This window comes from Moschus berezovskii, chromosome 20, assembly GCF_049115385.1.
Source record: "Moschus berezovskii isolate FMDL1 chromosome 20, NW_MosBer_1.0, whole genome shotgun sequence".
In the NCBI taxonomy this organism is placed as follows: domain Eukaryota; kingdom Metazoa; phylum Chordata; class Mammalia; order Artiodactyla; family Moschidae; genus Moschus; species Moschus berezovskii.
In genome coordinates, this window is record NC_142479.1 from 66,618,632 (window position 1) to 66,633,998 (window position 15,367).

The following is a 15,367-nucleotide window of genomic DNA, read 5'->3' on the forward strand; positions in this document are numbered from 1 at the left end:
CTCGCTTTTCATCTTTTATCTTCCTGACAGCCATCTTTCTTTTATCTCATGATGCCAAAGAGACTGACGACAGCATAATTCTTAACTACCACAGGGAAATATGTTATCAAGTATAGGCACAAAACAATTTCAAATAAACCTGATGCAAGAAGAGCAGAAACACACTTTGAGGTAAAAGAGACCCAAAATTACATACATGACCCTATGCCAGAAATAAAGGGTATTTTTTTTTTACTATACTGTACAAAGTGACGAAAGCCTGTGGTCCAAATTTGCCATTTTATAAGTATTTTTCAGCTCTTACATAATACAGATGAATCTCATTTTTGTATACAAAGTCAACAAAACAATAAAATGATTAGCTTAAAATCTTAAAGCAAAGCTTTGTTCCCGGCCCAAATTAACACTTTATCCAGTTCGATTTTACAGATGACACAGAACAAGGTATACAAAAAATAAGAGTTACTTTTACTTAATTAGTTCATTCTCTGACCTCCATAATGGCAATTTAAATAAACATGGAATCACTATCCATATTTTCCTGTGTTAATTTCCCAACTATTTTCAGTGTTCATTTTTGTCTCAGAGAAAGTCATGGAATATACCTCAACCTTTACAATTTTTTAAAAATTGAGTATAGTTAGCTCCATGATGCTTCATTTCTAATAACTTGACAATGATTACAATTCACAAATTTAAAAACTGAAATAATAATTACATGGTTATTTTTACAAAGTGGCAGACTAAAATCCAACAAAAGAATACACTATAATTAAATTTAATGATGGGCACATTTATAGATAAATAATGATTATGGTTTTAATTACATTATCAACACAGTGGTGCCTATTTTATCCAAGTGCAATCCGTCCAAAAAAAAAGGGTTTGAGATACACTCTTCATTCAAGCACAAACTTCATTCAGTGGAAAATAAAAGAAAATCAGCCAGTAAATTTCACCACCACCAAATTAAATTAAGAAGACAAAATCAGAAAGAAATAGAATATCCACATTCATGAAAAGCTGTGATCATAAAACAATCATATGAAAGTCAAAAGATATTTTTATGTTTGTCAGTAAACCTCAAAAATTATTCCAAGTCATATTAAAGGGTGTAAATACTCAGTAAGGCATATATATCAAAATTTTTCTCCAGGTGGAGAAATGAACAAGTTGGGGAAGAGAGAGGTTCTCTCTATGTCTTTATCGTGTATGAAATAAAAAACACTGCACTGTTTCCGCCACAGAAAGAGATAAAGGGAGAGAGGAAGGATAAATTAAATCAGAAATCTAGCTCCGCAGCAACGTTCACAGTAGTAATTTCACAGTGAGGTTCATGAGATTCCTAACTCCTAAGAAACTTTTTTCTCATAAGAAAGTTAATCTATGTTCCTCACAAGTAATTATTCTAAGAATGGGACTACCACATGCATTCATATGATCATAGTTTATAGGCACCAAATCTCAGCAACTTGTAGCTGAGGGGGAAAAAATGTCACGTTTAAACACTGAACCATGCCAATGAGTGAGCCATAATAACAATCCATTCTCTATTAGGTCTCAGTAAAATATTTTTCTTTAAAAGAAAATTAAACCACTTATCAAAATCTGTTCCATAACAAAGAGAGCCAGAATACTAGAGAATTTATATAAAAGCTCTCTTAGCACATGAGGACAAAAGGCATTTCCGTGGGAAAGTAAAACCAGTATTTGGCAACTGTATGTTGTTCTCTAATCATTTGGCATTCTTGCTGAAAGTGACTTGCTCTTATCTTTTCCCTATATTAGATTTGGGGTACTGATAGCTTCCACAGCTAAAGACTTACTACTAAGTACCAAATATGAAAACATTTTTGGTCCTCTGAATGTTATCAGTGTTCCTAAACAAATACGAGGGTTTGAAAAATAAAATCCTAGCATCTTTAATTCTGTATGAACCAAAACATTATGGACTCCTAAACTACAAGGAACATTTGCTGGGCTATTATGTTTAACCAAAACAACACATGGTTTTATAAAAAAGTAAGCTGGGAGTTAATAGGTCCGATATTCCACAAGTTCAGACATGTATCATTCCTGCTGTCCAAGTACCACACACACGCTGAGTTCCCATGTCTGTTAAGCAGATCAGTTTAGTTCAACGGTGATGGATGACTATTTGCAAGCATCTTATTTACAGTACTTCTTTCTGCAGATTACAGGCCAATATTCTTCTCTTCCACTCCTAGTCAATCCGAGTTTGGTTTTCTCAGTGAAAAGGGGTAAATGTGAAAATGGTTGCTCAGCTGCTTTACCACTCGTACTCCATAGTGGACGTGGGCCAGAGTGAAAGCAGCCGTTAAGGTAAACAGGAGAATGCTCTCAACGTAAGGGGTCACTCCTACATTCACCACCATGACAGTCACAAAAAGAGGAAGCAGCAACCAATTCAAAGTTGGGCACCGGGTGCTGCTCATTTGACAAACGATCAGCTGACATGTGCTGTTGGCAAAGGCTGTTCCAACCATTAAGTAGAATATTCTAGGGTGTAACTCTAAAATATCTGAAGGTGACAGGAGGATCCATGCTGTAGACAAAATGAATAGCAAACATGGAGAAAAGAAGGGAACCACAGCTTCATAGACTGAATTGTGTTTCAACGTGTTATTTTTATAGCTTCTGAAAAAATTTAACAAACTCATTGGAAGAGTCACGCACAGTGCATAACCAATGATCATTGCAGTGAATAGGTCTCTAAGGTTCATACCAGGCCTCAACTCCCACAACTGCAGTCACTATGTAGACAAAAGAAATAGTCACCTGGCTGATGTCATATCCCCATGGCAGGAAAAGAATCCCTGTGTTATACTTTTCCCAGTGAGACAGGATGAAAGAAAACAAAACTACCCATAGCAGGAGATAAAGAACAAAAACACTGACACCAGATGCTCCTCGTCCAAAAATGGAATACACAGTGACAACAAAGTAAACACATGACCAACTATCCAGGCCATGGTCAAAAAGCTCCCCCAGCGGGGTGCTGGAATTGGTTCTACGGGCTTGCTTTCCGTCCACACCATCTAGAGTGTAGGCCATGAAGTTGAGGATGCCCACTACAATCCAGACCCAGTCGGGTACGTGCTTGTGACCTGGTGCTGAAGCATAAAAGTCAGGATCAAAGTATGCCATAAGTAGAAAATTGAACACAACCAGCAGAAAGCCAGAGAAGGTTATCAGACTTGGAGCCAGCCAAGTAGGAAATACCTTTACTACAGTGTTCCAAAATGGGTGCATGACACACAGAGAGTGGATTGGTATCCACAGCACTGTACTTGTACTTATCAAAGCCAGCCAGCTGCTCCGGGCTCACGTATTCGTAACTTGCCATGACGACCCGAACACGAGCGCCCAGTCGGCAGCGACTCTCCACTACGAGATAGGAAATCAAGAGCACTACACCAGCTGGGCAGGACTGGGAGGACCCGGGAGGGCAAAGAAGCTAGAAGAGCCGCGCTCCGCCCACCGCGCACACGTACCCGCCCCCGCCACTTCCGCCGCCTCTCAGCGCGCAAGCGCCTTTCCTTAGCCTTGATCTAGAGAATGTTGAATCTCCTGGCGCGTAGGTCATTAGAAAATGGAAAAAGTGAAAAAAATAAAAACCTCATGGGAGAGATTAGTAATAGTGAAAAGAAAGTTACTCTGAAATCAAGGCTTCTCCAGAACTTTTGTTCCTCCTGTTACACTCAATGTCTTACCATCTGGCTCTCCCTTGCGTGGTGTCTAAACTTTGTGGTGTACGGTTGTGTATTGGAAATGCTGTCACAAAGACAGCTGAAAACCCATGACCCAGATAGATATCCTTCCAGGATCTATTTAATTAACTTCAACTCAACGTATCTTTGGCATTAGGATCCTGGTATAAGAAACCACCACATCCAGTGAAGCTTTTTTAATGCCACACACTGCACCACAGCAGTGGAAGGTTAAGAAAGCTTATCTAACGTAGAGGAAGCAGTCTCTATGTGGAAGAGGCTCTTCATAGAGGGTATATGATGCCTGATGTTTAGAGAAGGACTCCCGAGTTATCTGCGTTCTATCGTGACTGCTGTGCCGGCTTCATCTCAACCCCCAGAGCTCACGGGCATCCATTGAGATGATCTTTTGTGGGCGGGGAGCTCTCTTCTCTGGGCTGAAGGATCAGAAGGGGAAGGGGACATTCTCAGGTGAGTTAGCGTGCTCTAGGGACAGATGATTCCAAGAGTGATGGTGGGGGAGAGCCAGAGGACCGCCCCCCAACAAGATGTGGTCAGCCTTGTTCACCATGTTATCTCCCCACCTGACACAGTACCTGATGCAAGGTGCTCAATAGTTATTTGGTAAATGGATGATGCAGGATGAAAATTGTTGAAGAGTGTGGAAAACTGACCAAGTATTATGAATTCCTAAGTGTTAGGTTGATACAAATGTAATTGCGATTTCAGACCGTGAATTTTAAATCATTACAACTGGGCTCAAACATCTTTATTAATCAAAATAGGAACCATTAAAATCAACACATTTTTGCCAGAGGAATAAGTTGCAAGGAATAAGTTGGTATATTCCTGTAGTGTAAAAACTCTGTGCTTCGGGATTCTACAAACTCTTGGAAAGCATTTTCTGCCTTCTGCTGGTTGTGGAAACATTTTCCCTGCAAAAAGTTGTCAAGATGATTGAAGAAGTGGTAGTCGGTTGGCGAGAGGTCAGGTGAATATGGCGGATGAAGCAAAACTTTGTAGCCCGATTCATTCAACTTCTGAAGCGTTGGTTGTACAACGTATGGTTAGGTGTTGTCATGGAGAAGAATTGGGTCCTTTCTGCAGCCCCAGCTGCAGGCATTGCAGTTTGCAATGCATCTCATCGACTTGCTGAGCATACTTCTCACATGTAATGTTGTGCCAGGATTCACAAAGCTGTAGTGGATCAGACTGGCAGCAGACCAGCAAACAGTGACCATGACAATTTTTTGGTGCAGGTTTGGCTTTGGGAAATGCTTTGGAGCTTCTTCCCGGTCCAGCCACTGAGCTGGTTGTCGCCGGTTGTTGTATAAAATATACTTTTCATTGCATGTCACAATCAATCCAATCGAGAAATGGTTCGTTGTTGGTGCACAGAACAAGAGAAGACATTTCAAAATGACAGTTTTTTTGTTTTTGGTCAGCTCACGAGGCACATACTTACTGAGCTCTTTCGCCTTCTCAGTCTGCCTCAAATGCTGTTTGGTCGTAGAATGGTCGTTGTTGAGTTTTTTGGCAGCGTCTTGTGTGGTTGTGAGGATCAGCCTCATTGATGCCCTTGATTGGTTGCTGTCAACTTCCGACAGCCAGCCACTGCGCTCCGGCTCTCATCTCCTTTGCAGAACTTCTGAACCACTGCCGCCCTGTACGCTGTTAGCCAGTTCCTGTGGTAAATGCATTGTTGACATTGCTAGTTGTGTCCGCTGCTTTATAATGCATTTTGAACTTGAATAAGAAAATCGCAGGAACTTGCTTTTTGTCTAATGTCATTTCCCTAGTTTAAAATAAATATAAAATATAAAATAAATATAAAATATAAATATAAAATGTCATTAGCAAAATAAAGTGAGACACATGCATTAAAATGATGTATAATATAACCACATTTATTTAAGGAAGTATTCCAAAACAGCAAAGTTCAACAGTGCAAAACCTCAATTACTTTTGCACCAACCTAATAACCTTGAAAGTGTTTGATAAGTGTCTTGTCACGATTATACCAAAAGGTTGTGTCTTCTGACCTTTTGATGCCGGACGTGGGATGTTATTAACTTGGGAATATGAGGGAGAAGAAGATTCCAGTTTATTTCAGAGGAAGGAAATGATAACTGGAAAATATATAACCTGTTATCAATCCAAAAGGAATGTCTTGGTTGACAGTTGCATCTTGAAGTTGAGCCCAGAATCAACTCTGCCTACCCTGTGGGAGAAATAATCACAGAAGCCCATGACTGAACCTTGAAGTAGTCATGAAAAGTCCGGCCTACAAAGGGGAGGTAGGAAGTTGCACCGGTGACCGTGGGCGCGGAAGCGGTGTGAGAGTGGGAGGGTGTCTGCATCGCTCACTCCCAGTGCACCGGTGAACATGAACTGGAAGAGACTGGGGGGGTGGGCTGACAGCCCTCCAAGCTGAAACGCATTTCAGATGAGTATTTCATCCGACCACGTATTCAGCAGTCATTTATTAAGTGTCTGCTGTGTTGATGGCAGGCCTTTCCGTTTTGATCAGGTGATTCAAGGACTGAATAACGCAGGGGTTTCCCTGGTGATCCAGTGACTGAGACTCTGCCTTCCAAACCAGGGGTGCAGGTTCAGTCCCTGGTCAGGTAACTGAGATCCCACATACCACAGGGTATGGCCAAAAGTTAACATACATAAATAAAACTCTTTTTTTGTAAAGTATAATCCGAAGAGCCTGTTCCTCACTTGGGTGGGAACTCGGACATGGGAAATGATCTTCTTTATCTTGGGAAGGCAAGGGAAGTACACTCCTAATGCAAAAGAAAGGGTGTTTGAGGACACTTGGACAATCCCAAGAGTTGGGAGGAGGCTAGAGAGAGAGGGTTGAACTATGGAAGGTCACCCTGAAGGATTTCAAGGCCCTTTAAGGGCAGAGCCTTACCTTATACTTGATCAGTCTTGGCAAAGGGTGGCCCTCGGCATTCATTAAAATTTGGAAATAGCCTTTCCTTTGAATACCTTTCAGATTCACATTTCCTTCTTTCTTTGTCTGGGTAATCTTTTTTATCAAAGGTGGCTCAGTGGTAAAGAATCTGCCTGCCAATGCAGGATCCACAGGAGACTTGGGTTCAATTCCTGGGTCAGGAAGATTCCTGTGGAGAAGGAAATGGCAGCCTGCTCCAGGATTCTTGCCTGGGGAATCTCGTGGACAGAGTAGCCTGGTAGGCTATGTCCATACCCTTTGACTGGTAGGCAAAGGGTCTGACACAACCGAGCGACTGAGCACGCACGTCAATCTATGTATCTCAGGGAAAGAAGGGATGGGGGGAGATTTTTGGAAATTAACACTCAAGACCTTCCCGCCCCGCTCACCCTTCTCTCCACTCCCCCCCCAAAAAAGACCAAATTCTTTCAGCTAAATAGAAGGGCTGGTGGATTTTCCCTGGTGTTCCCAGGAAAAGAAGGTGCCAGCAGCACCCTGGCCCGAGTTCAGATTCTGGGGATGGTACCAGCAGGTGTGGGTTAGCTCTGGTCATCGGCAGTCAACATCTGCTTCACCTGCCACTCCAGTGACCGTGTCACTGACAAGATCCAGGCAGAGATGAGTGTGGATGATGGTGCTGTGAATGTCAGTAACCTCAGATGCAAACTAGAGTTCACGCAGCTCAAAAGAAAAGCGAACCAGCTTCCTCGTCTTCAGGAGGTGCCATCCTAAGCTGCTGAGATGATTCACATTAACACCCGTCTTGGCAACCCAGCTCAGGTTGCTGGGATTGAGATCCTTGCCAGGGGTTAGTAAATGACATTAATCCCAAAGGACAAATCTCACCTGTTTCAGAGACGTGAACACGGCCGTGATGGAGTTGCTGATCATGGCGTATGCGCTGAAGACCGCCTGTGCCAGGAACATCATTGGCGTCATCCCTTACTTCCCCTACAGCAAGCAGAGCAAGATGCGGAAGAGGGGTTCCATCGTGTGCAAGCTCCTGGCGTCCATGCTGGCAAAAGCAGGTGAGTGCGGCCCTCGCCTGGGGCCCACACCAGCGGTTAGGACCCTCCCCGGGCCAGAGTAGTCCATACCCCACCAGCCATAGGTGATTGGTGGATGCCTATTTCTCTGAGTGTTCTTGGGTAGTTTCTTTGTATTGCTTGCTTTTGCATAATTCTGGTTAGGGATCCATGAGCTTAGGTGTACATTTTTTTCCTCTTTGTCCCACTTCAGAGTGACCTTGTCTGCTTCAGGATTTTTTTCTCTCAACTTGGACTTTTTCCTCCTGTTCATCTTATGATCATTGAAATTTTAGCTGACCATCTTGGCATTCGGCTGTGATCTTTTGAGCTTCAGGTCTAGATTTGTTTAAACTTTAGCTACCAGGGGGCTCAGTGATAAAGAATTCCCCCCTGCCAATGCAGGAGCCACAGCAGCCACAGGAGATGCGGGTTGGATCTGATCCCTGGGTTGGGAAAGTCTGTTAGAAGAGGAAATGGCAACCCACTCCAGTATTCTTGCTGAAATATTTCTGTGGACAGAGGAGCCTGGCGGGCTACAGTCCATGGGGTCACAAAGAGTCAAATGCGACTGAGCACGAAATTCTGTATGTTCATAGTAGTAAAGCTGGGTTTTTCTTTTCCATTTCTTCAGCTTGTACACTCCCTGATTGTCTTTCTGTATAGCAGATCAGAGCAAATCAGAGCAGATCATGGCAGATCAGAGCAGATCAGATCATGGCAGATCAGAGCAGATCATTCTCATTGTATGTTTTTGTAGTGACCTACTTTCTGTTCAGTGTAACAGCCTTTCAATTGTTGGGATTTTATTTGCTTCATGTTTATTTAGAAACTCAAATATAGATCTGAGTCCTCAGAAACATATTTGAATTCCATTCTTTAAAAATGTGTAATGTTTTTGGAAAGAACTAATAATTCTGGTTCTTTCCAAAGAACCAGAAATTTTGCTCTGGAAATTTTTCAGTGGGCTTGGCCACTTGCCATGAATGTACACTTTCTTTTGTTTAGCACTGTTGATTAAAAGAGTATGTTTTCTCTGTTTTTCTGTAAGTGTGCTCCCTAACCCATTCTCTTAGGACATAGCACAGACTTTCCGGACTCCTCAGTGTCTTATCCTGTGTTTTGTGGCTTCTTTCTTTCTAGTATGCGTATTACTTTGCTTTTGCTTTCTTGTTCCTTCTGCATTTATCTACAACCCTTCAACATTTCTTCCTAGATTCTTTAGTCAAGGCCTTACTTGTTTTTTACATCTATTTTTGCTCAAGTACTTAATGCCTATTCATATTTTTGCTCCTGCCTGATTTTTCTTTTTTCAGTTTTCAGGCCCACACTAGTGGTTAGAGTAGAAGAGAGCACTGTTTTTTCTACGGTTAGTTTTCTAATCCGCATGGAAGGTTACAGGCTCCTTTACATCAGGCTTACCATGGTCTTTGCTAAGTTTTGTTAGCAAGTTGCAAATAAGGTATAGAACCAGCGCACGTGTTCACGGTGCCCCCTGCCTTCAGTCTTCTGTTAGGAAGCAGGTGTTGGGCGTCTAGTTTGTGTCCACTGTAGCCGTCAATTTGTAGGGGTGAACTTTGTAATTTTGTGTTTTAAAATTTCAGGTTTAACTCACATTATCACTATGGATCTTCATCAAAAGGAAATACAAGGCTTTTTCAGCTTTCCCGTGGACAACCTTAGAGCCTCACCTTTCCTGCTTCAGTATATCCAGGAAGAAGTGAGGAACACCAGCAAATACCCCCTTGTCCTCAAAAGAGACCCCATGTAGTTCTTCTCTGGTACCAGGTTTCCATATTGAAAGGCGCAAAGGGTGATCACATGACCTCTTACTGAAGTCTTATTGCCTGAGGCAGCCAGCCAGGGTCAGCGTTGAGGCATAGAGGATCTTTTATTTTTTAAAGACATTAAAGACAGATTTCCTTCTAAATATCTTTAGCCATTTGCTTATGTTTTCTAAAATGAGGGTTTTAAGAATTGTTTTTTGTCTTCTTGATGTAGCCTACTTTGGCCATGATGCTAATTGATAGGGATCAAAAAATGGTAACTGTGTGAATGAGATTCTAGCATACTTATTTGCTAATATGGATCATTTTTATAAGAGGGAAAAAGATGTAATGCCAGCATCCAAGTATTTTTGTTTATTTATTTTTTGATACCTTTTCAGTATTTTCTTATTTTTCCTCCAAATCTAGATTCCAAATTACAGAAATGCAGTCATTGTAGCTAAGTCTCCTGATGCTGCAAAAAGGTAAATAAGCCAGACACACTCATCCCTTTCAGGTGCTTCTGAAGTCAAAATGGGCTGTGTTAGGATATGGGGTCTGTCCTAATACAGCCTGTGAAAGCTCACAAGTCCAGCTTTCCCCCAAGTCATTGTCATACTCCAAACCACAGTTTTTATCTCTAATCTCCAAATAACATTAGTGGTTCTTGGAATTACTCAGTTTTCCCTTGGGGGAAAATGAAGTTCTTCCTTTGAGTTATTAACAAAAGAAAAACAAGAATGCCACAAGTGCCTTTCAGGCAGTGGTTTTTGAGACTTTTTTGAACAGAATTCTGAAAGATGAGTGACTTTCCTGGCTGTCCAGTGGTTAAGACACTGAGTTTCCACTGCCGGGGTCTCAGCTTCCCTCCCTGGCTAGGGAACTAATATCCCGGCATGACAAGTGGCCAAAGAATAGAGAAAAAACCAAAAAGCAACTAAAGATGGATGTGAGGCTGTTGGGCAAAGAGTAGAACCACAAGGACCAGAATCAGATGCCAGCCCACTTCCCCCCTAGGGTGCCTCTTGAGACATTTACATTCTGGTCTGAGCCTCACATTCTGACTTGTAGAAACAGTTACTTTGCGTGTCCCTAAAAGGTGGACTGATTATTTTCATTCTGTGGTTAATGAAGTGATGAAAAAGCCGCGCCTGGGTCTTTCTTCCCATGTGTCTCACCCTCTCCTGTTGCCTTCCTCTCAGGGCCCAGTCATACGCAGAGAGGCTGCGTCTGGGCCTGGCTGTCATCCACGGGGAGGCCCAGTGTGCAGAGATGGACATGGATGATGGCCGCCATTCCCCGCCGATGGTCAAGAACGCGACTGTCCACCCAGGGCTGGAATTGCCGTGTAAGATCAGCCGTGTCTTTATTCTATTTGTAAATTGAAGACAGTTTTGAATAGTACAAGTGGCTCAGAGTTCATTCCTATGTGGATGTATTCTGGTATTTTCTGTTTTTCAAGTTTGAAATTTTATTTCTTTTTTTAATATTATTACAAGTTTTAGATTTTATTTCTTTTTTTAGTATTAATATGATTTTAAAATTATTTTATATTGGAGTATAGTTGATTTGCAGTACTGTGTTAATTTTGAGTGTACAGCAAAGTGGTTTAGTTATTTGTGGTTGTTGCTGTTTAGTTGCTAAGTTGTGTGTCTGACTCTTGTGACTGTATGGACTGTAGCCCACCAGACTCCTCTGTCCATGGGATTTCCAGGCAAGAATACTCGAGTGGGTTGCCATTTCCTTCTCCAGGGCATCTTCCTGATCCAGGGATTGAACCTGCATCTCCTGAATTGGCAGGTGGATTCTTAACCACTGAGCTACCAGGGAAGCCTAGTTTTGTTATACTAGGCTTTATTTACTATTTACTATTATATGTATTACACATATTATACATATACATATATACACATATATCTATTCTTTTTCAGATTCTTTTCCCTTATACGTTATTACAAAGTATAATAGAGTCCCCTGTGCTATACAGTAGGTCCTTGCTGACTATTTTACATACAGTAGTGTATATATTAACATATCTGTTAATCCCAAACTCCTAATTTATCGCCCTTCACACCTGTCCCCTTTGGTAACCATAAATCTGTTTCCTAAGTCTGTGAGTTTGTTTTGTTTTGTAAATAAGTTCATCTCTGTGCTGTTTTAGATTCTATTTATAAGTGACATGCTATCTTGGTATTTTAAAATAATTGAATGGTGTTACAGTGATTTCGCCTTTTGTGAAATATTTTGTTACATTTGTAGGTTTTGAGGACAGTAGAGCTAATCTGGGAAGCCCTTGACTTTCCAAGAGTGTGAAATAATTTTGGCTTTAGTAAAAAGTTGTATGTGTAGTGGTGTGAAATCTTAAGCTTTTGTATTTTGGTAAGATGGGTGATGGCGCTTTCCAGGTGGCGTAGTGGTATATACCTGCCTGCCAATGTAGGAGACTTAAGAGACACGGGTTGGATCCCTGGGTCAGGAAGATCCCCTGGAGGAGGGCATGGCAACCCACTCCAGTATTCTTGCCTGGAGAATCCCATGGACAGAAGAGCCTTGTGGACTACAGTCTATAGGGTCACAAAGTGTCAGACATGACTGAGCGACCCCGCGCGCTTGCACACACGATGGATGTTGGCAAACATTGGTCAGATATGAGGCTTTGGTGATCAGGTAATAGCATTTATTTTAGTGATGTAGCTCTTTTGACGTGATACCTAGTTTCTTTTGTTTTTAGTAATTTTATTTGTTGATTTATTTTTGGCTGTGCTGGGTCTTTGGTGCTGCACGGGCTTTTCTCTACTTGTGACGAGCAGGGGCTACTCTCTGGTTTGGGTGCTTGAACTTCTCCTTGCGGTGGCTTCTCTCGTTGCGGAGCATGGACTTAGCTGCTCCATAGCATGCGGGATCTTCCCGGATCAGGAATCAAACCCATGTCCCCGGCACTGGCAGGCGGATTCTTAATCCACTGCGCCCCCAGGGAGGTCCTGTGAGGGCCTGTTCTCTTGATGCTCTAATGAAGTCTGTCTCTTTTTTAGTTGCCACCAAATTATGTGCTGAGTTTGTGCTGCTCCCAAAGTCAGTTTTGAGCAGGGACTGAGTGTTCCAGGAGTGAAGTTTTCTTAGTCTTTTTTTTTTTTTTGAGCCTTGACCCTAGCCATGCCTGTTTTTCATTTCAAACTGACAGAATTTGGCGGGGAAAGGTAGGCTTACCAAAGAGTCAACAGGAGCATCAGACTAGAACTGAGTTTCTGTTGCGGTCTGACAGGATATACTAACTTGCAGTCTTTTTCTTTTTTTACAGAGAAAAATGGTCAAGAGAGGGACCACATCTCTTTAAGAAGTAGGGAGGTCAGCATAAACCACCTACCCCTGTGGTTTAATTTACAGACAGGATTTGAGGAAGACTTTTCTGATGTTGGTTGTTTACTTCCTCCTCTTTTAGGTGATGCTTATACGTAGAACCTTTGTGACTGCCCAAATTCAGGAAATTGCCTTTGTTTCCATAATGGGAAATCAGGAAATGTCTGTTGAAGTTTGCTAGTAACATAGTGTTGGATTTCAGCCTGACTGATGTGCTGGTATACGCAGAGGGACACCTGTTCTTGCAGGTTTATAGCACCTGTCGAGAGGAGTCAGCTCTTGTGGATGGCCTGCTGATAATTACTAAACTGTAGAATTACCCTGAATTTAGCCTCTTCCCCTTCCCTCACTACTCCTAAAGTAGATGTTTCAGAATTAAAAGAAGCTTTCCAAAACTTCCCCTGTGGTCTGGTGGTTAAGACTCCACACTCCCAGTGCAGGGGGCACAGATCGGGGAACTAAGATCCTGCGTGCCATGCAGAGTGGCTGGAAAAAAAAAGCTTTCCAAAAAAAGCAGAATGTCTATTCTGAAATACTTCTGCCCGCTCAGTTTACTGGGGCTTCCCTTGTGGTTCAGCGGTAATCTGCGTGCAGTGCAGGAGCCTCAGGAGACGCGGGTTCGATCTCTGGGTTAGGAAGATCCCCTGGAGGAGGGCATGGGAACCCCTCCAGTATTCTTGCCTGGAATATCTCCCCATGGATAGAGGAGCCTGGCGGGCTGTAGTCCATGGGGTCGCAAAGAGTCGGACACAGTTGAAGCAACTTAGCACACAGCATGCTCAGTTTACTTAACCCCCTTTTCAAGGTGAATTCCTCTGTCCCTTCTGTATCCTGTAGTTTGCTTTGTATTCGGGATGGGCCTTTTTTACATGTAAATTTTGTAGTAGATAAGAAGCCTCAACTTTAAGGACCAGTTAAATCAGGAAAAGACGATGGACTTGTGATTATTGTCTTCAGCTTCCTAATTTTCAGGAAACTGATTCTGTCAGTGGTGTAGTTATCTGATAGTGAGGTTACATTCTTTGTCCCAGTAAGGTCACCTTGGAAGAAAATCAAGTCAAGCCAGCTCTTTGGCAGCGTTTCCCTGTTTACTTTCTTCTTGGCATTTATTTATGTTTCTTTACTGGAGTGTTTCTGTTCTGAATGGCATTGCAGTGGGGCTGCTTCTCTGTGCCGGTGAGATCTTTCTAGCTCTGCTCCTCCACCCTCCATCCGGAGGCCCCTGTGCCCCTGTATTATCAGCAGTCTGGGTCTAGGGCACACGGGGCTGCTGAGCCCTTGAAATGCAGTTGGTCCCGAGAATCACCATGTGTGGAGAAGGCACACCAAATGGGAAGACAGTGATGAAAAAAAAAAAGTAAAACGTCTCTAATAAAAGTGCATATCGATTATGTGTCAGAATGATAATATGTCAGGTATACTGAGTCAAGGAAACATCTGTGAATTTCACCTGTTTCTTTTTGTTCTGTGATGTGGGTCTGGAAAGTTTAAACCCGGCTTCCTTGCTGCTGGACAGTGCTCCTCAAATAACCCACCTCTGGGAGTCCCCAGGTTGATTAAGGGAAGTCCACACATTTTTAAATCGTCCTCTGGGCTCTGCCACCCAGGGAATGTGATGTGATGACTTCATTCACCTAGTGACCCTTGGCTGACTGGGGTCTTGTGATTTGTTTTGCTTTCCTAGTGATGATGGCCAAGGAGAAGCCGCCCATAACGGTAGTTGGAGATGTGGGAGGACGCATTGCGATCATAGTGGTAGGTCCACGTCCCCCTGCTGTGCAGACCACATCACTGGCTTTTAGTAGGCGTCTGCCTTGGGATGGGTGTCCAGTGGTGGTGGTACGTTTAAATGGATCCGGCCGGCCTTGAACCCCCCTAGGACCAGTAGCAGAAACTTCTAAACCAGATGAACAGGGATTATTATTACAACTTACACAGGTAAGATGAGCACAGTAGTAGCACCTGTAAGTAAATTCAGTTCCACAAATAACCTTTGTCTTCAGGGTTCTGGGTTCTATGAAACCAGCTGACCCTACTCCTCACCCTTAAGTCTGTGGGCCATGAAGTGAGCTAGACAGCCCTTCCGTTTTCACTGTTGAGAACGTGTGTCTCCTTTGTTACGTTGACACAATACCTGTGCTCCCAGCTCTCAACTGCCTCTGCTGGGCCACAGGATCCGACCTTTTACTATGGCTCACTTCATTGCTCTGTTCCCATCAGTTAGCTTTCTCTTGGGCAAAAAGTAAATGAGACACTGGCTATGTGGTTTTCATCAGCAGTCTGAAATCGGGAGAGGAATCTTGGGGGAGATCCTGAGCTGAAGCCGGAATGTCACACGTGACTGTAAGGCTTCGCCGCGCTCTCCTCTGAAGTTCAGTCCTTGCAGCTCTGTTGCCGCTGCTGAGGGCTGTTCAGTCCTGTCTTTGACCCAGGCGATGGCTCCATTCTTCCACTGGACACCCTCAGAAGCCAAGTGCACAGAGGCGTGTGTTTACAGACCAGGGTGGAAGGGCCTCCTCAAGC

The 15,367-nt window shown here is 43.0% G+C and overlaps 1 protein-coding gene and 1 pseudogene across 1 annotated transcript in view; one reads left to right on the forward strand and one right to left on the reverse strand.

Moving 5' to 3' along the window:
* Nucleotides 1–15,367, forward strand: part of PRPSAP1 (phosphoribosyl pyrophosphate synthetase associated protein 1) — a 32,003-nt gene that overhangs the window by 14,161 nt on the left and 2,475 nt on the right. Inside the window, exons 4-8 of the mRNA XM_055408532.2 lie at nt 7,552–7,724; nt 9,326–9,441; nt 9,917–9,972; nt 10,690–10,835; nt 14,529–14,599. Of these exons, the coding sequence (XP_055264507.1) occupies nt 7,552–7,724; nt 9,326–9,441; nt 9,917–9,972; nt 10,690–10,835; nt 14,529–14,599 (562 nt within the window). The remainder of the gene's footprint in view (nt 1–7,551; nt 7,725–9,325; nt 9,442–9,916; nt 9,973–10,689; nt 10,836–14,528; nt 14,600–15,367) is intronic.
* Nucleotides 2,150–3,450, reverse strand: LOC129544694 (ethanolaminephosphotransferase 1 pseudogene; annotated as a pseudogene).